The sequence below is a fragment of the Dreissena polymorpha genome, chromosome 1, assembly GCF_020536995.1.
Source record: "Dreissena polymorpha isolate Duluth1 chromosome 1, UMN_Dpol_1.0, whole genome shotgun sequence".
NCBI classification, from domain to species: Eukaryota; Metazoa; Mollusca; class Bivalvia; order Myida; family Dreissenidae; genus Dreissena; species Dreissena polymorpha.
Window position 1 is genome coordinate 49,020,312 of NC_068355.1, and position 23,773 is coordinate 49,044,084.

Genomic DNA, 23,773 nt, shown 5'->3' on the forward strand with positions numbered 1-23,773 from the left:
GGGTCAAAATTTGCCCAGCCCTGAAGCTTTATTGTTTCCCTTGTAGTAAAAAGTTAAACCATAAGGCCCAAAGGTTTGGGATTTGAATGAAATATTGCATAATGGTCCTGTACCAAGTTTCTTCAAATCATGTCAAATCATGATTACACTTGGCCTTGTCCAAGGGTCACATGGTCATCTTATATATACAAAGTGAAAAATCTCCAAGCTTAGATCACTTTAGTACAACAATGTGTATTCAGATGAGCAAATCAGAGATATATGGCCCTTATGTTACATAGATGGTTAAAACGTTTCTGTTGTATTTTTGTTGTATTTTTGTTGTTTTTCTGTGTGAATTCATTGATTCAAAACAGATTGGTCAACTACAATAAAAACTGTTTACTAACATCTGAAGTATATATTTATTTTAATTACATTTTTGTTATTTTTTTGTTTTAGGTATTTCAAACAAACAAATCAATGAATTAACACCAGTTGCTAAATGTTGTTTTTATCTTTACAGACTGCAGACTGTTCTAACCAGTTAAAACCGGTTCATTAATAACTGAAATATTGCATGTTTGGTGTCTGAGTTTGTTACTATATTTCATACCAAATGTGGTATTTTAAGGGCACTTTTCCAGACTGCAATATTTAAATATAAATTCCGCTGTAATTTTGTAACATAATTAATTTCATGTGAACATGTATTGTTTTAAACATGTGTCACATGTTTTCGGGGCTTAAGGTATACGTCTGCATCGCATCTGATTTAGCTCTTCTTCTAAAATGTTATGTTGACTAAGCAACCTCCAAGGTAATAACAAATATCTTTACAATTGATTTTAAACAAATATTACACTTATTATCCCCCGCCATAGGCGGAGGGATATTGTTTTGGTGTTGTCCGTCTGGCCTTCCATCAGTCTGTCTTTCTGTCCGGAGCCATATCTTGGAAGTGCTTTGGCGGATTTCATTGAAACTTGGTATGAGTATATACATGGATAATAGAATGATGCACACCAAATGGCATTGTACACCATCTGATAATAACAGAGTAATGGCCCTTGGTATGAAAAATGCTTTTTTGTGTGTCCAGAGCCATATCTTGGAAGTGCTTTGGCGGATTTCATTGAAACTTGGTATGAGTGTCCAGAAGCATTTTGGCGCGGGATATCAAATCAAAGAATTTGCTTGTTTAATACTGACAAAGTAAATAATATATTATCTGGCTTTTCAATCTCTTATACCAACAACAACATCACGTCTCTTTTGACTTTGGAAAAACCATCGCCCAATATTTCTGTGCATGGCTGATGGGCAGTACCCACTGTTCCACCATGCTGCATGATATATGTGTGTTCTACCAGCACGCTGCAGATGTTGACCAACATTGAGAACCGCCTCGAGGAACTCTTCGAGCAAATTGAGACAATGCCACAAGACAAGGTTGAGGCAGCAGAAAAGGTCGGTCACTATGCTGCATGCTTTTGTTTGATAGAATTCATAATCTTTGAACAGAATAGAAAAGAGGGACAAACTTGACTTAAATTTTAACAGATACAATCATCCATATAACAAATTATACACACATAAACCACAACAGTTGATGAAAGGTGACATCCAGCTTTGATTTTGCTTTAAACTTTCTTAGAGCTACCCTTTATTTGTTACATAGCCAAGGATCTCAGCACATTTTTATTCCTTCATTGAGGATGTTCATTATCTTGCTGTTCTTGACTTGATGAAAATGATGAATAACTAGGGTCCTGATCACAGTTCCTCTCAACTCAACATATAAGCCCTGTCATGTGAAATGAAATGCACAAATCAATACAAATCAATGTTTTTATTTCTCCCTTATTAAAGCACATAAACACTTTGAATCAGGTGTTGATAGCACCTAGTCATTTATTATTTCGATCTGCCATGTACTGGCTGATAAAAATGTAACCCAGCCAGAAAAATCCCCCAATCACAATGAGGATTGAACCCGGGACCTCCCGGTTCCAAATCAGGCAGACACTCTACCACGTGGCTATAAAAGTTAGCTCATATAGCAAACCAGTATATGTTCTCCTTATACCGAAACCTGCTACAAAAATACAACATCTCTAAAAACACGGCGCGCACACTGGTGCTTATCCTTACTAATATACTTAGTAAAATTATGCTTGCATTTTAAAGGAAACGTCAAGTGTCAGCTTAGTACACAGTTTAAGTCACTCTTCAGAGCTCCAGATAAGGTTTTGTATAATTCTTAACGTTACTACCAGATTTTCAAAAATAATTCTTAACTCTGAAATTTTATTCTTAACGTTACTACTAAGTTTTGGAAAATAATTCTTAACTTTTCTAAATGACCTAAAAATAAATAACAAGGGCTGTTTGTAAAACATGCTTGCCCCCCCATATGGGCTGTCCGTTGTAGTGGCAGCCGTTGTGTGAATACGATTTTTGTCACTGTGACCTTGACCTTTGACCTAGTGACCTGAAAATCAATAGGGGTCATCTGCGGGCCACGATCAATGTACCTATGAAGTGTCATAATCCTAGGCAAAAGCGTTCTTGAGTTATCATCCGAAAATCATTTTACTATTTCGGGTCACCGTGACCATGACCTTTTACCTTGTGACCTCAAAATCAATAGGGGTCATCTGCAAGTCATGATCAATCTACCTATGAAGTTTCATGATCCTAGGCGTATGCGTTCTTGAGTTATCCGAAAACCATTTTACTATTTCGGGTCACCGTGACCTTGACCTTTGACCTAGTGACCTCAAAATCAATAGGGGTCATCTGCGAGTCATGATCAATCTACCCATGAAGTTTCATGATCCTAGGCGTATGCGTTCTTGAGTTATCATCCGGAAACCATTTTACTATTTCGGGTCACCGTGACCTTGACCTTTGACCTAGTGACCTCAAAATCAATAGGGGTAATCTGCAAGTCATGATCAATCTACCCATAAGGTTTCATGATCCTAGGCGTATGCGTTCTTGAGTTATCATTCAAAAACCATTTTACTATTTCTGGTCACCGTGACCTTGACCTTTGACCTAGTGACCTCAAAATGAATAGGGGTCATCTGTGAGTCATGATGAAGTTTCATGATCCTAGGCCCAAGCGTTCTTGAGTTATCATCTGACAACCACCTGGTGGACGGACCGACCGACAGACCGACCGACAGACAGACCGACCGACCGACATGAGCAAAGCAATATACCCCCTCTTCTTCGAAGGGGGGCATAATAATGTTTTTTTTCATGCAAAAAATCATAATAAACATACTAGCAACTTAATTTAAACGAGTTCAACAGTATCTATTCAGTATTATACAATTTTATTTTTCAAATACCTTCATATGCCCAAACTGTGCTTAGATTGCATGCCTTCGATGAATTTTTACATATTTCACAATTAAAACGGGTCTTCACTTCAATCTTTTCAACGATTGGCCACGGGCATTGTCCCTAACACTCGTTCAATGTTTTTTTTTTAAGTTTGGACCCGTCGTGTTGCGTTTTTTAGCTTTTCCGACTGTTTCGGCCACTGAACGTACAACATCGTATAAGATAATTTCTATAATATCTTTCTTAATATTCAACTTCGGCACACTTTGCATACAATATGTTAAAAGCGTGTTTTTGCAACTTTGCAGTTTTTTAGGACGCTCTCTGGGTGCCGCCATTGTTTTTTGACAGATAGACTGGACTCGCCGCTTTTATTGCAAAAAATGCGCATTGTTAAACAAACCCGATAACCATTTTATATAAGCACCGAAGATCTTTAATACGCGAAAAGAACTCAATAAAAATTAATACAAACCGATGTAAAAATAATATTCGTAACTTGATTTTGTAATTCTTAATGGTACGACAAGATTTTAAAATAAATAAGTAACAGACTTGAAAATATATCGTAATTACGAAAATACAACCCTTATCTGGAGCTCTGACTCTTGGTAATTATTTGGATTGCAACAACTATGCAGTATGTTGATAATGTAAGATAATAATGCCTTTGTGACTTTGCCTATGTGGTCTTCAAAAATAAACATATGGAATAATTATTTGTATGGATTTTAAATTTGTGGATGGGTGTACCCAATATAAATTAACGTCACAAGAATAATAATGAATAATTATATTTAGAAACTGAGCTTCTCTTTGTGTAAATGTGTGCGCAGGCTAAGGAGAAGGAGCGTCGTCTGAAGCTGCGAGAGGAGAAGATTGAGCAGCAGAGGCTACATCAGGAAGAAAGAGTTCGCAAGGCTCTCGAGAGGGCTAAGGCAGAACCAAAAAAACAGGTACATTGTATGATAGTGCTTGCTTGCTTAACCATTTGCATGCTGGGAAATTTGTCTTCTGCTAAAATGTTGTCTGCTCAATTTCTAAAATTAGCATTTTCTTCGATTTTTTTTCCAAAGAATACTATCAGAATAGCAAACAGTTTGGATCCTGATGAGATACCACATTCTGTGGCGTCTCATCTGGATCCAAACTGTTTGCAAAGGCCTTCAAAATTCGGTTCCAGCACTGAAAGGGTTAAGTTTCATTTTTAATCTCTTCTAGTATATAATGCTCAGACACTAACTTTATGAGTTTTATTTCCCTTCATTCCTCATCACATCTCTCTCTCTCGCTCAGACTGGCAGGAAGTTGGTGTTCCGTTCAGAGCCACCGCGTCACAAAAAGAAGGAGGACGACAGAAACGACCAGCAGAACAAGGAGGAGGAGGAGCTCGCGTACTTCTTCACTTGGTAGCAGACATTTCCGCAAAATATAGGACAATATTTGTACCGAGAGACATAACTTTCAGATTTTCTGTCCTTATGTTCCTCTTTGGTTTTGAAATTCATAAAAAGGGATGCATGTTTTTATTCTGTTTTTTGTTGCTTTTTTCAATTCGTGGTAAGTTTCTTTCTTTAAAAAAAAGGTACTGCAAGGTAATTTATTTCACAAAATATGAATTTTCGAAAATTCAGAAAGAATATTTTCAGTTTAGTTTACATACTTATTTTTACTTACATAGTTGCTTTTTAAAGGGAATTACATGACACACTTTATTAATCTATTGACTTGCATAGATGTCACCTATAGAAAATTACCAATAACCTTCAGTTTGGTGTATGAAAGGATGTCAGGAACCCAAGAAATACTCAGTATGATGTGATGTTGAAACAAAGCATCTTTCTTTATTCTGTAGTACATGTCCACATACAGACCAAGTCAGGCATGAGTTGAGGTATAACATTTGTTTAAATATGAAGAAAAATTTGCAGTCATTGTTAACATTCTGGTATACTGAAACCACATGGAAAACAATGTATTTGTGCTTGTCTCAGGGAAAACCAGATTTAATGCTCGTGCACAAGCGTCGTCCCAGATTAGCTTGTGCAGTCTACACTGGTTCTAAGCAAAAATTCATGTGGAAAGAAACATCTCCGATTAATCTAATCTGGGATTATTCTTTATGCAAATTTATGAAGTCCGCTATTCCCCCGAGCCCTGCTCATATATGTTTCACTTTGGAATCAAAAGTCAGCATTGTATATTTCATTACCTGGTTAGTGTTTTTTTAATGAATATCGTTCATCTGGTGCTTATAATACACAAGATTTAATTAGACTGACTGTTCAGAAGTCTCAATCTCATGTTTTTGTATTTTACATAAGGTCAATTGCCTTCACATAATTTCATCACTTTCACTTTGGTTCTTTTGTTTCTGCACTTTTTATCAAATAATGGATGGAAAGAGTTCTATATATTTATGTTCATGTCAACTACAATGTGTTTATCCAGAGCATAGGGAATGTACATGTACGTTTTGCCTTTTATGCATTTAGTGTTGATAAAAAAAGTTTTGATCACTTCAGTACACAAGTCATGTTAGGTCTGATTTTATGTTGTATAATGTGTACATATATACTGCCATTTTGTATTTATTTAACGCAGGAAAGTTTTTATTCTTGTTATGAATATTGCAGTTTATGTATGTTACTGATTACTTTCAATCATGATAATGCATTACATGCTTATTTAAATACATGTATAATAAAAGTATTGAAATACCCTATATGAAAGTTGCATTAAAACATTTGAGAGGTCAATTAATATTTTTGGAAACATGAAAGGGCAAAACAAATCTATGAAGACATGGTGCTTGGCTTGTTAATAAATTATATAAAACAGTCGCTGTGGTGAAATGGAAATGGTGTTTGCCTAGCGACCAGGAGGAAATGTGTTCGATCCCCAATGTGGGAGCGTTCTTTAGATCACCCCCAAAGACACAAAAGCCCAGGAAATGGACTTGAGAGCATTTTAAATAAGTAGCAAGTACTATAAATGCAATTGAGCTAAACATAAATAGGTTTAAACTAAATATAAATTAAAGTAAGTAGTTTACTTACAGGGTGGGGGATAAGGTTAAACAGAACTTGTATTTGCAAGAGTAATTGTAATCTGCTTTCTGAGTTTTTCATCATCTAGGTGTCCACAAAGTCTAATGGTAGAGGATTTTGCAAGAATTGTAATGGTCTGCATACGATTCTGACATGCTGATACAAGTATGCATGGGAAATTCCAGTTTACTTAAATGAATTTGGATAATTTTTGGCAGTATTCCTCAGTATTTCACGCATATTTAAGCCATCTTTTGCACAACTTGCATGTTTCCTTGGTAAGCTGGTTACCATTTACTCAGTACATACTTATGCTTATAAGACATCTCTCCTGCTTGAATCAGACGTCTGGCCTTCTTGAATCTGACGTAGGGGCAGAATGGACCAGGCTGGGCTGAGACACTGTTGTGTGCATTCTTGATAAAACATTAACCCATAAAAAAATACGTACCGGTTTTTATGAAGTCTTATTCCTATTGACATTGATTCCTGAGGAAATAAAGTTCCAACTGTCACATGCTTTTACACATACCCGTACACATTTTGCATTTTTTTTATGTTTGCTGACTATATTCAGGAAAATCAACAGCATGTCACTTAAACATCTGGGCCAATGTACTGTATGAGGAATTTAGACTGTAGCATTTTGTCCACATGGCAATATCAAACAAGAGGGCCTGAAAGTCACTCACCTGAGATAACAAGATATTTTTGGGACAAATCTTCTGACCAAGTTTCATGAAGATCGAAAAATAAATGTAGCCTCTAGAGTGTTAACAAGATTTTACTATAGCCATATCAGGAAAAATGCCCCGCCCCCTGGCAGCCATGTTTTTCAACCACCCAGCATCATTTTTGAACTCGTCTAAGATATCGGGATGAATCTTCTGACCAAGTTTCATGAAGATCAAACAGTAAATGCGACCTCTAGAGTGTTAACAAGATTTTACTATAGCCATATAAGGAATAATGCCCCGCCCTTTGGAAGCCATGTTTTTCAAGCAAACATAATTCTTTTGAAATCATCCAAATATATCATTGCCATCAATCTTCTGACCAAATTTCATGAAGATTGGACAGAGTGTTTACAAGGTTTTACTATAACCATATATAGCCATATAAGGAAAAATGCCCTGCCTGTGGTGGCCATGTTTCTAAAGCAACCAAAACCATTTTCGAACTCATCCAAGATATTATTGGGACAAATCTTCTGACCAAGTTTCATGATGATCGGAAAATAAATGTGACCTCTAGAGTGTTAACAAAGTTTTACAATAGCCATATAAGAAAAAAGCCCCGCCCCATGGTGGCCTTGTTTTTCAACCAACCGGCATCATTTTTGAACTCGTCCAAGACATTATTGGAATGAATCTTCTGTCTGAGTTTCATGAAGATCGGACTATAAATGTGGCCTCTAGAGTGTTAACAAGATTTTACTATAGCCATATAAGGAAAAATTCCCCGCCCCTTGGCGGCCATGTTTTTCAAGCAAACGTAATAATTTTCGAACTCATCCAAGATATCAATAAGACAAATCTTCTGAACATATTTCATGAAGATTGGACAATAAATGTGGCCTCGAGAATGTTAACAAGGTTTTACAAAAGCCATATACAATATATAACCTTATAAGGAAAAATGCCCCGCCCCCTGGTGGCCATGTTTTAAAAAAAAAAAAAAAAAAATTCGAACTCATCCAAGATACCATTTGGACAAATCTTCTAACCATTTTCATGAAGATCGGAAAAAAATGTGGCCTCTAGAGTGTTAACAAGGTTTTACTAAAGCCATATAAGGAAAAATGCCCCGCCCCCTGGTGGCCATGTTTTTCCACAAACCGGCATCATTTTTGAACTCGTCCAAGATATTATTGGGATGAATCTTCTGACCAAGTTTCATGAGGTTGGACACTAAATGTGGCTCCTCGAGTGTTAACAAGATTTTACTATAGCCATATAAGGAAAAATGCCCCGCCCCTTGGCAGCCATGTTTTTCAAGCAAAGGTTACCATTTTTGAACTCATCCAAGATATCATTGGGACAAATCTTCTGAGCAAGTTTCATGAAGATCGGAAAATTAATGTGGCACCTAGGGTGTTAACAAGGTTTTACTATAGCCATATAAGGAAAAATGCCCCACCCCCTGGTGGCCATGTTTTTCAACCAACCGGCATCATTTTCGAACTCGTCCAAGATATTATTGGGATGAATCTTCTGACCAAGTTTCATGAAGATCAGACAATAAATGTGGCCTCTAGAGTGTTAACAAGATTTTACTATAGCCATATAAGGAAAAGTGCCCCGCCCCTTGGCAGCCATTTTTTCAGGCAAACGTAACCATTTTCAAACTCGTCCAAGATATCATTGAGACCAATCTTCTGACCACATTTCATGAAGATTGGACAATAAATGTGGCCTCTAGAGAGTTAACAAGGCAAATGTTGACGCCGCACAACGAACGACGGACAAAAGGCGATCACAAAAGCTCACCATGTGCTCATGGAGCTAAAAATATATATTCAAGTGCATCTTGTTCAGAAAGAATATCATCAGTATTATTATTGATTTGCATACATAAACAACCTGCTTAATAAACCAACACCCTGCTTAATGATCACCTTAACTCAATGACCACCTGCATATATGTGCACTTATCCGTATACATATTTCAGAGGTCAGAAACGTTGAAAATATGGACAGCTCGTTATTTAATGTTTGCCACTAAGTGCAGACCAAAAGCATGAAACAACGCTTAGAGTGACAATGTTGCTGTGACCAGCGTTATTTGATTGTTGACAAATTACATTGATTAACAATATAAATATATAACATTAATAACAAAATGTCCTGTTAAGGACAAAATGTACTCTTTGCAAAATGAAAGTATAATTATTATGTTTCAACAGTCCAAATGTATGTTTTGATATTAACTTAGCACGACAGTGATATCAAATTAGTATGACAAAAATAATATCAAACAAGCAAATTTATTGAATTGATATCCCCCGCAAATATGCTGCTGGACACAAAAGTGTTATATTTGAAACTCAAAAAAGCATTTTTTCAAGATACAAAGGGCCATAACTCTGTTATTATCCGATTGTGTTCAATGCCATTTGGCGTGCATCATCCTCTTATCCATATAATAATCATATCAAGTTTCAATGAAATCCCCCAAAGCACTTCCAAGATATGGCTCCGGACACAAAGCATTTTTCAAAATACAAAGGGCCATAACTCCATTATTAACAGATGGTTTACAATGCCATTTGGCAGGCATCATCCTCTTATCCATATACCGGTATATACCCTTACCAAGTTTCAATAATCCGCCCAAGCACTTCCAAGATATGGCTCCGGACACAAAAGTGCCGGACGGATGGAAAGACGGACAGCGCCAAAACAATATCCCTCCGCCTCTGGCAGGGGATAATTAGCATGACAGTGTATCAGTTTATAATAATGATACATATCTGATCATTCATCAACAGTAACATTGATAACTGCTCAATTATAATTTGAGTTTGTTAATAATACATAAACTCTAACTTTCAATAAAGTATGTAGCCAAAATCATTAATAACATAACTCTTATATTGCACCTGAGGATGAATGTAAAGCAAACTGTACATTTTGGCTTAATTGAGAATGTTCAACTTCTGAATAAGTTGCTGTTAAAAAATTCATTATGCGTTTACAAAGAATTTCTGAATTAGTCCAAGAGTAAGTCAATGTAAAGGTCAACATGAGGTCAGGTCAGGTGGCTGTTTATAGAGAGTTCATAGATCACATCCACATAAGGGTCAAAATTTTGTAGCAAGAGGTATTGATGTAAGACAAAACGCACTATTTTTGGCAAATCATTAACTTAGACCTTCTGAAATAGTTGAAGTCCAAAAGTAGGTCAAAGTCAAAATGAGGTCAGTTGATGCAGGTGTGTTAATGGCGTTCAAGGTTATTATCCATTCAAATATCAAAGCTTTGTAGCAAGCTGTAGTGATGTTAGACAAAACATATTTTGGAAGAACCAAGATTTTAGATTTCTGAATAAGAAGTCTTATTCCAAATATAGGTGTCAACGTTAATGTCAGAATGAGGTAACTTTATGGAGGTGTGTTGATAGTGTTAAAAGACATCATCCATGCCAGAATCAAAGCTTTGTATAAAGCATTATTGAATTGAGATGAAATGTATCATATAGATTGAATCTTGTATGGACAAATTAATGGACAGAAGGTCTGATGGAAACTAGAGCTTTGTCACAGACGTGACGAATACCCCCACATGCTGCATTGACACAGAATATTTTGCATGTTGTCTTCCCAAAACACAGCCCACAACATGCTCAATGTTTAAAACGCACTTAGTGACCCAATGACCTAGTTTTTGACCCGGCATGGCCCATATTCGAACTTGACCTACACATCATCTAGAAACAACTTCTGATCAAGTATGGTGATGATCGGATGAAAACTACTTGAATTAGAGAGCGGACATCATGCTGAATGTTAAATAACGCACTAAGTGACTCTGTGACCTAGTTTTTTGCTCTGCATGGGCCATATTCAAACTTGGCGTAGAGATCATAAAACTTCTGACCAAGATTGGTTAAGCTATTGGATGAAAACTACTTGAATTAGAGAGCAGACAACATGCTGAATGTTTAAAACGCACTAAATGACCCAATGACCTAGTTTTTGGTCCGGCATAACCCATATCCACACTTGATCTGGACATCATCTAGATACAACTTCTGACCAAGTTTGGTGAAGATCTGATGAAAACTACTTGAATAAGAGAGCGGACACCATGCTTAATGTTTAAAACGCACTAAGTGACCCCGTGACCTAGTTTTTGACCTGCCATGACCCATGTTCGAACTTGGCCTAGACATCATCTACCGTAGATACAACTTCTGACCAAGTTTGGTGAAGCTCTGATGAAAACTACTTTAATTAGAGAGCGGACACCATGCTCAATGTTTAAAACGCACTAAGTGACCTAGTGACCTAGTTTTTTACCTGCCATGACCCATGTTCGAACTTGGCCTAGACATCATCTAGATACAACTTCTGACCAAGTTTGGTGAACCTTGGATGAAAACTACTTTAATTAGACAGCGGACACCATGCTCAATGTTTAAAACACACTAACAAACCCTGTGACCTAGTTTTGGACCCGGCATGACCCATATTCGAACTTGGCCTAGACTTCATCTAGATACAACACCTGACCAAGATTGGTGAAGATCGGATGAAAACAACTTGAATTAGAGAGCGGACACTTAATACGGACCGACAGACAGACCGACAGACAAGCTCACTCCTATATACCCCCCTAAACTTCATTTGTGGGGGTATAAAAACATAAGGACAACTTATTCTGTTGTATATTGCTCTCAGCATCAGAAAATGGCCAAGGCAGCATAACCACAAATTTCAAAAGGTACAAGTGAATATTTATTTATTATTTGTATCATTAATAACACACAATTGTTTATTCTCTGCAATCACCACGATGCTAAAACAACCTTGGTATCAAGACCATTAAGTCCGGTATAAAAGAATGTCTCAGGATGTTACACTATCTAAATACTGTGTTAGTTTGTTTCTCTCGCCCAACGTATACATACTAGGTCCTGTTTTACGTATTTTGCCACCACCCAAACACACTTCACCATCGTAAAACACTGCAAACTGCCCGGGAGCTACGGCCCTCTTTGGTTCATCAAGGGATATAATCACAGAGTTACCCCCACTTAACGTCAAAGTGCAATGCACTTTCCTACCCTTAAGTGTTACATGCTGATACTTAAATTCACAGTCGTACATCTTCTCGGTGAGCAACTGTCGAGGAGGCTTGTTTATCCAGTGTAATTCTTCTGTGAAAACTGTCTGTACGAACAGTGCCGGATGATCTGTCCCTGGTACCTGCAATGAGTAATCATGAATTTCTATGACAAACAATATACTTTATGTGTGTTCAATATGAGAAGAACAATAACTATGCATGTTTTAGGCAATGCCATCATGTTGATATCAACACACATTAAACTAAACACTTTTTGCTCCAATAAGCTAATAAAGGCAGGCACAGGTTAACATGGCAAATATTCATATTCCTTCCAAAATGAACTTTTGTACACATAAATATAAATTGCAATGCATTAAAATTAAGAAGCACGTCCTACTTTGACCAAGACTTAAACAATGAGTTATGGGCGAGATATTGCAGTGTAAAAAGTGTGGTTTCCAATAATGTTGAACATTATTCATTATTACATTATTTATAAATAACCTTGTACAAACAAATACTAATTAAAGAAAACTATTGAAAATTAAACAACGTTATTAAAAATTAAACAACAGTATTGAAAATTCTTGCATAACTATTGCCATAATTATGCACAGATATTCATCACTCATATTATTTTATTTAAGTAACAAGCATTTTAGACAATATTATTTGACCTTTATTTATTCGAGACACAAATACTTACCACAAGTATTTCATTAGTCTGCATGTTTTTGTCAGCTATGAACATGGGTTCCCCTCCGAGCCCTCCAATGAGAGCCTTCTGTCCCAGCGTGTAGGCATGGACACCTGGAACCAGTTAAGATTAGTTAATTAAATGTGCTTAACAAAGTAAATACAAATACCGGTGTACAGTCATAACAATTATAGTATTAATGCAAAAAGCCAGATTCCTTTACAACGTCCATTGGCTATTTTTTAACCATGTACCAATAGGCTGGCTTGTAATATTTTCATACTACATGTTATCGTATGAAAATATTAAAAGCCAGCCTACTGGCACATGGGTTCGTTAAAAAATAATGAAGTCAAGCTGTGAAAAAGGGGTAAAACTGTAATGACATTTAAGAATGATAAAAAAATGGATCAAAGAGTTGCATAATTGAAGGAACAAAATGAATGTACAAGTACAAGCAACCAAAAAATATAATAGTTTATTTTTTAAACAAATATAATTGTCATTTTAATTAAAAATGTACTTTTTGATGCCAAAATAATGATTCTAAAACAAAAGTAATGCAAATTGAGCATTCAAGTTCCTTAAAATGGTATTTTAACATATGCCTGTTGTTCTTTTCAAATATGTACTAGGGAAAGTTCAATTTTCACATAATTTTGTTTCTATATAGTAATTTTTGGGACTTATTAATAAATTTCCATTCAGTCATGTTCTCAAATAAACAAGTTAATAACTCTTAATTCCAATCAATTTTCTATCTTTTTTTGTGCAAAAATTTGCAAATTATCTGAATTCCACATAATCAATTTTGCATCATGGTACACATTTATTTTCTTAATTATTGCAATGTGAAACATTATTAAACTAGATAATATTTTTATGACAAATAACAGAAATTTGCAAACAAGTTTTTACTATGGCCACCTATCACTCGTCCAAGATATTGTTGGGACATATCTTCTGACCAAGTTTCATGATGATCGAACAATAAATGTTGCCTCTAGAGTGTTAACAAGGTTTTACTAAAGCAATATAAGGAAAAATGCCCCGCCCCCTGGCAGCCATGTTGTTCAACAGATCGTTACTACTTTCGAACTCATCCAAGATATCTTTAGAACAAAATGTTCTGACCAAGTTTTAACTATAGCCATTTACATATTTAAATAACACTGTTTCCATTAATTATTGAAAATTGTGATTTATTGAGTCCGCTAAGCTAGACTTCAAAAGGTTTGCGTAGGTTTTATGAATAATCTTAGACAGTTACAGAACTTGCAAACCTCTATATTTTATCCCAATATGTTTAAATGCAAATCTGTTTGTCACAGTGCTTTTATGGATTACCTTTATGTTCACCCAAAATCTCTCCAGTTTCCATGTTCACAAAGTTGCCTTTTTGTGCATCAACATATTCATCAATAAATTCTTGAAATTTTCTTTTACCTATAAAACAAATTCCCATACTCTGAAACAATAGAACAATAATATATGATAACTAAATCCCAATTCCTGAAAATATTTTATGTTTCTATTTTTAACTTAGATGGCACAACAAAACAATATGTAATGTTGCCAAGAAAATGAAATACTTGGAAAAAAAGACAATCACAATGTCTATTAAGTTCAGAATATGTCAAAGACATTGAACAACATCATCTACCTCACGTCTGTCTGCTATTCTGTCAAGGCCAGCAGATCTAGCAATCTTTTTCACCTCTGATTTCATCATTCCACCAATAGGAAATAATGCCTTCCTCAAAGCATGCTGGGAAATTTGAGACAAGAATAGAGTCTGGCACTTTGACTGGTCCACTGCCTTGAGCATATCCACGCCTGCAGATATTTGACTGGATTAATCTAAATGTGCTCTTCCTTTGACAGTCACTAATTTATAAGCCGTTCTCTGGGGAAAATTTGGGAATAATGCAATTCCATTAAGTGTTGCTTCAATTAGCATGTGCAGTCCTTTACAGGCTAATTAATGAGTAAACTTTCCTGGATTTTCTTTAAGAAGAGACTTCCTTTAAAAGACAATGTCCATAAAAACAGAAAGGGTCGCCACTAATTTTAACAGCCTGAGCCCGACTGCATAAGGTAATCTGGTTTGAAACTAAATGCAGTTGCTTTAAGACCGGTGTTCCCAGAGACCAGCTCATTTGTTTTGTTTTATTTTGATTTTTTGCAATTTTCAAATGTATTTTCAATTGTGTCGTGTTCTAAGAAAACTGGGCATAATGCATGTGCTTAAAGTGTCGTCCCAGAATAGCCTGTGCAATCTGCACTGGCTAATCAGGGACAACACTTTCCGCTTAAATGAAGTCTCTTCTTAGCAAAAATCCAATAACGGCGGAACGTGTTGTCCCTGATTGATCTGTGCAGACTGCACATGCTAATCTGGGATGACACTTTACGCACATGCATTATGCCCAGTTTTCTCAGTACGCGACTCATATCAGTCCAGTCACCCAGGCGAAACGATGACCATGGTAGACCATGGTCACCATGGTTTTTGATGGTTGACCATGGTATTTGATTGTCAGCCATCAAAAACCGTGGTGGAACATGATCAGGAACATGGTTGACCATGGACACAAAAAACATGGACCATGGTCGGATATGGTGACCATGGTCAACCATGGTTGGCAATGGTGACAAAAGACAGACCATGGTTGGACATGGTCACACACAAAAATGGACCATGGTCGGCAATGGTGACCATGGTCAACCATGGTCGGCAATGGTGACAAAAGACAGACCATGGTTGGACATGGTCATTGCTGTTTTTACAAAGGAAGAATATTGTGTGCACAGGAAGTTGAAATGGGCAAGCTGAATGAAGACACATGGTTTATGTTATATTTGGAAATGTAAGTCTTTAATAAATTACCGGCTAAACTGATCAGCCATTGGTTCCATTTTAACTTCTTTGGCACTGTGTTCACCTATGTTTCCCAATTTTTGCTACATTGTATCACTTTTTCCTCTGCTTTATGAATGTTTTTGTCATCAACATAATCAGAAGCATAACCAATCATTTCATACTCATTAACTGTTCGCCAATATGTCGATGAAGTGTCAGCAATTCAAATGATTTTATTACAATGTTGAATTTTATCTTTAAGTTCTTTCAGTTATTCAATGGCCCTGGACACATAATATTCTCTTAAAGTAAGAGCCTTTCTACACAAGTGTTAAATGCCAAAAAGTTAATTATTAATGTCAAACTGCCTTTTATTTCTAGTTTTGGTAAATAAAAAACAGAACTATAAAGCCTGACCTTTTTCCTGGAATTCTTTAGGAAATTCCTGCAGAAATTTCAGCAGTTATCATCAGCCTTTTTCTGTCAAAACCATGACCACTTAAGCCTGTGGTGCTGTTTTACAAAAGGAAGGCCATATGACTAAGGTCTGTGACTATGTTATTTGACCATGGTCAACCATGGTATTTAGCCACGGTCAACCATGGTCATGATGACCATGGTCAAAGACTGTGGTGCCATTTAACAAAACATGGTCATATGACCATGGTCAACCATGGTTTAGCCATGGTCTACCATGGTATACCATGGTCATTTGGCCTTCATTTCGCCGGGGCAGTTATATGATCGTTTGTTAGCATACCAACCAAGTTTTGGATCAATATTATCCAGGTCATATCCAGCGCTGGTTTGTGCATAGTGACCAGTTGCTATAGCATCAGCACCCAGCGTTTCAGTAGCATACTTGAAGAAAGCATCAAACTTGATGAACTTGTTACACAGCACATCAGGATTTGGTGTTTTGCCTCGCATCAAATCTTGAAGGAATAATCTGAGAAAGAAACAACCACAAATCTGAGTAAACATGAATTAACCCTTCATAAGATATGAAAATGCAACCAGCATAAAACCAGAACAGCTGTGCAGGTTTTATGCTGTTTGCTGCTCATCAGTTACTAAGGGTTGGAAATGAAGCCTCTAAAACTTGAATTTATTAAGAAAGGTATTTAATTAAATAAAATTAATAAATTTAATTAACTTTTTAAGGGACTACAAATGCGTAAAAATACGTATCTAAGTGGTAAAGGGTTTTTACAAAAAAATGACAATAAACTTTAATTCTTAACAGCAAAATTTGAGGTTAATGTATTATACCAATAATTTAACCTTTTAAGGCATATTATCATGCAAAATCATGTATCATGGAGAATAAAAAACTCAAAATCTATCTATACGCTTTAAAGGGATCTTTTCACAGTTCGGTAAATTGACAAAATTGAAACAAGTTTTTTCAGATTCGCAAATTTTCGTTCTAGTTATGATATTTGTGAGGAAACAGTATTACTGAACATTTACCATAGTCCAATATAGCCATTATATGTATCTTTTGACGTTTTGAAAACCTAAAAATTATAAAGCGTTGCAACACGAACGATTTAATAATTTGGAGAGTTCTGTTGTTGTCGCTTAAATTTATGAAACTACGAAGATTGCTTATATTAGGTATAAAATACTTATTCTGTGTATACTCCGCGGAATAGCCTAGAGGGCTAGCACATTTTTACTTTAGACTAACTCCAGGGGTCACTGGTTCGAGCCCTGATACCGGCTACTTTTTTTCCTTGTTTTAATTTTATGCTTTATTTTTTACTGGAGCTTTTAAGATCCAATGTTAACATTTACCAATATAAATCATTTAATGACAAACTTCAAAATATGCCAAAATCTGTGAAAAGGCCCCTTTAAGAGTCAGGTAAAGCAAAGATGCTAATAATAATATTTGTTTTCTTTGAAAGCAGTGGTATCTTACTATTCCTTTATATATATATATATTATATTAAGAAAGATCTAGGATCGCACAAGGTACTGGGTGGTGCTCAAAAGGTGGAAAGCCAGTCCTGACTGGTGACATTTTTTTTAAATTGCCTTATCCTAAGAGTTTCTTAGTCCAACACTTGTAATTGAAGCATAGGCTTTGCATTTTTAATTGTATATAGGTCACAATGACATTACAATTAAACAGATTTCCAAGATTATTTTGTTGACAAATCCAGATGGGCAGAGGGGTGGGAGCTAAAATGAGCAGTGGGCAGCACTATTTCCCTCTAAATCTTTCTCTATACATGTATATACAGAATACTGAAAATAGCATACCTTCTTAAAGATTAATTCAATTTAAAATAGATGAGAATGAGAGGCAGCTCAAAGTTTAACAGTCAAAATTGAATTGTAAGCTTACATGAAAACATCATTCCAGTATTCCTTTACAAAGTTAACTTCATGGAAGGGTATATTCAGGCGGTCACAGACAAACTTTGCATCTTCCCTGTCAATATCTGACGTGCATATACCATGCTCATTCACCGCGTCCCAGTTCTTCATAAACAAGCCATGGACATCATAGCCTACACAAATGAATATATTAACGAGAAATTGTAATCTATTATTCATTCATTAAAGCCGATATCTACTAAAAATAATTTTATGAAAGCTGAAAGTAAACATGATATCAGTTGTTATGAAGGAAATTAAGTTTTTCACTCAAAGCTATTTTGCTAGAATGAACTAATTTTATCATGTAATGTTAGTACATATGAGGAAAGGGGCAGGGTAACCTCTTCAGTGAAAATCATTGGATGGTAAACTTTTAATATTGAAAGTGACTTAAGTGTGCTGTTTCCACTCAAGTACTTATGTACTTTTAGTAGGTTAGCTGTTTAGCTTATATTTCACGCATTTTTTCTCATCAATCTATGAAATCATCAAAAGCTTATAAAAATATTTTGGGTATATCTGTATTCACGCAAACATTGACACGTGAAAAAGGAAGAAAAAAGGTAGAACAATTTTGTAAAGGTAGGGCATTAAAATGAAACGGAGCCTGATCTTGCACTCTGCAATTATTGATTTTTAGCATGACATCATTATTTTGCAACTCTGGTAGACTTTGAATACATGTCCAGATTCAGCGAACAGGTCCATTCAGAACTATAAAACCTTATCCCAAAAGATCCTTTAACTACCCTCCAAATGCTGCATATTTAAAGGGACTTGTTTACCATTGGTCATCAGTGAGCCAAATAACACTAATGACATAAAATCGTACTAAAATCACATTTTTTGTTTTCCAATAAATAAATAAATAAATAATAATAGGAGGTTTTGGGGATTCCGATAATGACGTCACGTTTGCGCATGCTCAAATTTTGGCCGTCAAAACTGCGGCCATTCTGCTATTGTTTGCATGTGATGAACCGCATCGTGATAAGGTTACAATCATATTCGCGACCATTTTAAAGACCAAAAAATACTCAGAACTTGAAATTCTTTCAGATTAAAGTGAATCCAATGAACGAACACAAATAATGAAGGAAACAAACAACAAATTGATTGAATTTATGTAATCAACATATAGAAACTGTTTTGAACCTATTTGTCTGTAAAAACTTGCCTTTTTACAGATTAACTAAATCCTCTTGATACATGTAAATGTTTTATTTAATTGTTCAAACCAGATTTGACACTCTTTGTTTCAGCATTTTTAATCCAGTGTTTAATTGCCCCTTTGTTTATCACAAATCGATTATCTTGATATGATCGGATACTGTCCAGACAATTACTATGAAAACAGTGTGTAATAAACCCAGGGACCTATACTTGTATGACTCTGTATGGGGTCTCTGAATAAACCACATGTGTCCGGTCATTAAACACAATTTATGATACCTCCATGTCATCTCTTGGCATATTAAGTCAAAAACTTAACAGTTGCTTTAATAAAATATTTGAAAATAGACATTTGTTCTAAATGAATTTTAATACAGCTAGGAACTATTAAGTATATATATTAGCGAGTTTAAACATAACAATAAAGTGTTTAATAACTATACATTTAAAATATTTTACAAATTTACTGCTACACAATTAACGTATTTAACGGGTACCTGCTAATGTAAACTCTGCTATAATGTGTAAAGATCCTGCGTTACTGCAGTGTTTGAAACATCATCATGAAAACAAGCAATTGCGTTTGGTCATTATACGGATATAAAATACTTGCGTAAAATAAATTAAATGTGTAGATTTATGGTATCATAAAATGCTTGATTTGTATCGCTCATTATCACTAGAGAAGAGTTTTCAATATACGTGTACATGCAAAGACAGTTCAATTTGCACCATATTCAGGTGTTTTTTTAATTGGAATGCTTAAATTTATAAATATTTTCATTCAATGTAAACAAAATGAAAATTCATTCAATGTAAAAGAAAATTAAAACTACAATTCAAGATTAAAATGTATTAAGCTATTCAAGGGCTTTGTTTTATAACTGATTCAATACACCCCTTCCACTAAATTTCAATCTCTGATGAAAAATAACACTATCGCATCCACACCACTTATAATTATATTCAAATTATTGTATGTTTTATAATTTTTGAAATATCATTTATTAAAGTCTTACTTAAAAAAGAATACGAGTATTTATAGTTTTGTTTTGTGAAATTGTAAGTATTAAGTCTTCTGACAACCTTGACTGTGATACAATGTAATTGGCCGCGATCGAGAAGTTGACGGCCAATCTATATAATAAATTCTATTTTTAGTAACGGAAAACCCCTCTAGTGACGTCACACAAAAACCTCCTATAAATCAATCAGACGCTTAATGATTGAATAATTTGGAGGGTTCTGTAGTGTTGTTTTGGTAATATTTTATGAAATTAAGTTAATTGCTAATATAAAATATAAAACAAGGGACAAAATTGTCACAAAACCAGGTTTTCATTGTGAAAAAAAAATCTGATAAAGGGAGAAAACTCAAACTGAACTTTTGAAATGACCAAAAAAAATTAACCCCCTTTGTAAGTTTTTTTTTTTTTAAATCTATTTTTAGTCGTGGCGACCTTGACATTGGAGATATTGACGTGATTCTTTCATGGGACACACCGTCCCATGATGGTGAACAAATGTGCCAAATGATTTTAAAATCTCACAATGAATGACATAGTTATGGCCAGGACAAGCTCATTTATGGCCATTTTTGACCTTTGAACTCAAAGTGTGACCTTGACCTTGGAGATATCGACGTAATTATTTCGCGCGACACACCGTCCAATGATGGTGAACAAATGTGCCAAATGATTTTAAAATCTGACGATGAACGACATAGTTATGGCTCGGACAAGCTCATTTATGGCCATTTTTGACCTTTGAACTCAAAGTGTGACCTTGACCTTGGAGATATCGACGTAATTATTTCGCGCGACACACCGTCCAATGATGGTGAACAAATGTGCCAAATGATTTTAAAATCTGACAATGAACGACATAGTTATGGCCCGGACAAGCTTATTCCGCCAGCCCGCCAGCCAGCCAGCCAGCCCGCCAGCCAGCCAGCCCGCCCGCATTCGCCAATCTAATAACCAGTTTTTTCCTTCGGAAAACCTGGTTAATAAACATCAGCATAGTTGGCAAAGTGATTTTGGTGCTACTGCTAGCCTTTAATATAAATTCAGTGTTTTCATCCAAGGTGTGGTTCACTTTTTTTTTTCTTCATTTAATTTCATTCTTGTTTTATATTGGAGCTCTTTAGTCTAATTGCTTACACATTTAAAGCATTAACTCACAAACTTCAAAACATACTTAAATCAGTGAACACGTCCCTTGAAATTTTAGTCAGTTCTGAAGTCAGGTAGTTTTATGGTGCTTCCTTTCCACTGTCATATCTTGGCAGTACTTTGCAATTTGGAATTTCCCCATAATTAAATGTAGTGCATATTCATAAAATATAAAGAGCGACATTTTTAGTCATGGTTGCAAGCTCTGAAAAGACTAAATGGAACCATTTATAATTTATGCCACATTCCATGGACTTATTTGACGACCGCAAAATCGATACCTTTGTCTTTCAAAACAAGAGCAGAAACAGCACTGTCAACTCCACCAGAAATGCCGCAAACAACCTTTTTTATTTGATTAACAATGTGTGTAAGCTTCATTTCTAAAATCTAAAGTATTAAGTGAAAGCCGTAAAATCGTTTCCGACATGCTTTTGTTTACATAATCACCGGTTGAAAAATTGACCACAAGAAAATAAATTAAATGCATAGCATAGGTTACAATGTACTACCATATGAGCTTCGTTTTACTGATTTGGGGCCATGTATTTAAACCTGATAATATATTTAGTTGTACAGACAAAACATTTCGTTTACAATGCTTAAGTTTGTTTAATATTTGAAATGCAGAACAAATATGCTGAAAAGTATGAAGATCCCACCCCACCAAGAGAGAAGGAAGGCCAACAGACTGATCTTCTATAAGGTGGTTGAGGTCCGGCAATCAAACCGTAGAGTTACACCTAAGACTTTTTCAGACTTTAAAGAAGACAACATTGTGGAAAATTATTCTATCAAAAACTCTAAGTGTTTCACACCAATCAAGTGCTTAACTCATTCCCCCCCCCCCCTTCCAAGACAAAAATAGAGAGGAACAATCTGGAAGAAAGCCTGTATGCCTAATGACTGGAAGCAAGCATTGGTGGCTCCAATATTCAAGAAGGGCGACAAAAGCACACCTGCCAACTACAGGCCTATCTCCCTAACCTCTGTCTGCTGCAAAATCATGGAGCACATCATGCACAGCCAGATAATGCAGCATATGGAAGACCTGAACATTGTCAGACGCACAGCATGGGTTCAGGAAGCGCCGGTCATGTGAGACGCAACTACTCCTTACCCTACAGGACCTCTCGTCAGCTCTTGACTACGGTGAGCAGATAGACGCCATCTTACTTGACTTCAGCAAGGCGTTCGACAAGGTTACGCATGAACACCTTGCTGTGAAACTGAAGCACTACGGCATCAGTGGAAACGTTCTCACCTGGATTAAAAGCTTTCTCTCAAACCGAAGTCAACAGGTACAGGTCGAGGGCGTACAGTCAAAACCACCACCAGTAACTTCAGGTGTCCCTCAAGGCTCGGTGTTAGGACCCTTGTTCTTCCTGGTGTACATCAACGACATGCCCTCCAAAGTTCAATCCACAACAAGGCTATTCGCGGATGACAGTCTTCTGTACAGAAAGATTAAGTCTCCAGAGGATGCACAGATACTGCAGAATGACCTCAATGCCCTCCAGGAGTGGGAAACAACTTGGAAGATGTCCTTCAACCCAGACAAATGTGAGGTACTGAGGATCACAAGAAAGCGAACCCCGACTCAAGCAGACTACAGCATCCACGGGCACCAGCTGGCCTTAGTCAAGACAGGAAAGTACTTAGGCGTGACACTTGCCAGTGATCTTTCCTGGAAACCACACGTGGACAGCCGCACTAAGTCTGCCAATAACTCTCTCGCCTTCCTCCGCAGAAACCTCTCAAGCTGCCCAAAAGACATAAAGTTGCAGTGCTATAAGTCACTAGTCAGACCTGTCCTCGACTACGTATCAGCAGCTTGGGACCCTCACACACAGGCATGTATTCAAGAGTTAGAGGCTGTACAGCGAAGAGCAGCGCGATTCATCACAGGCAACTACAGGACTACAAGCAGCACTAGCCAGATGATCGCAGACCTTGGGCTACTTACCCTAGAACTCCGCTGCCAGCACTCTAAACTCCTGATGATGTATCGGATCACATATGGTCTTCTCGACATTCCAGCCACCGATCCTCTCCGGCGATCCATCACATCTACAAGAGGACGTGGTCTCGAAGACATGGATGGTGCAGTGGTCCGTTACTGGATACCCTATTGCAGAACAGACACCTGCCGCCACTCCTTCTTTATCTCTGGAGCTCGATTGTGGAACCAGCTACCATAGCACCTCACAGTTCTACAGACCCCAGAGTCATTCAGGGAAGGACTGGCCGGCCTCCAATTCAAACATTGAGCTTTCCTGACTGTACATATTATAAAT

General features: G+C 36.4%; 2 protein-coding genes across 7 annotated transcripts in view; one reads left to right on the forward strand and one right to left on the reverse strand.

Annotated features, from left to right (window-relative positions):
- Positions 1 to 4,865, forward strand: part of LOC127879848 (cilia- and flagella-associated protein 100-like) — a 33,016-nt gene extending 28,151 nt beyond the window's left edge. For 4 of the 5 annotated variants that reach the window (XM_052426920.1, XM_052426912.1, XM_052426927.1 and 1 more), the window contains 3 exons: positions 1,353 to 1,449; positions 4,173 to 4,292; positions 4,633 to 4,865. In XM_052426920.1, coding sequence (XP_052282880.1) covers positions 1,353 to 1,449; positions 4,173 to 4,292; positions 4,633 to 4,749 — 334 coding nt within the window. In that variant the 3' untranslated portion in view covers positions 4,750 to 4,865. Of the gene's footprint in view, positions 1 to 1,352; positions 1,450 to 4,172; positions 4,293 to 4,632 lie in introns of those variants that run through there. The other variant, XR_008049297.1, reaches the window with a different exon arrangement.
- Positions 4,866 to 11,831: 6,966 nt separating this feature from the next.
- Positions 11,832 to 21,933, reverse strand: LOC127879964 (mitochondrial tRNA-specific 2-thiouridylase 1-like). Of its 2 annotated transcripts, none has more exons than XM_052427114.1 (7): positions 21,758 to 21,933; positions 18,095 to 18,260; positions 16,503 to 16,687; positions 14,539 to 14,711; positions 14,223 to 14,343; positions 12,885 to 12,988; positions 11,832 to 12,315 (listed from the first exon to the last, which is right to left on the reverse strand). In XM_052427114.1, the coding sequence occupies exons 1-7, from the start codon at positions 21,855 to 21,857 to the stop codon at positions 11,956 to 11,958; spliced, it is 1,209 nt and encodes a 402-aa protein (XP_052283074.1). In that variant the 5' UTR covers positions 21,858 to 21,933; the 3' UTR covers positions 11,832 to 11,955. The 2 variants fall into 2 exon arrangements, with proteins under 2 accessions (XP_052283074.1, XP_052283082.1); XM_052427122.1 differs by lacking the exon at positions 21,758 to 21,933 and adding an exon at positions 21,502 to 21,740.
- Positions 21,934 to 23,773: the final 1,840 nt, after the last annotated feature.

Coding starts and splice junctions, on each gene's coding strand:
- LOC127879964 (XM_052427114.1), bottom strand. CDS start 21,857: ATGAAGCTTACACACATTGTTAATCAAATAAAAAAGGTTGTTTGCGGC. Junction 16,688..18,094: donor TACTGGAATGATGTTTTCAT/GTAAGCTTACAA, acceptor TTTCTTTCTCAG/ATTATTCCTTCAAGATTTGA. Junction 14,712..16,502: donor TAATATTGATCCAAAACTTG/GTTGGTATGCTA, acceptor AAATATCTGCAG/GCGTGGATATGCTCAAGGCA.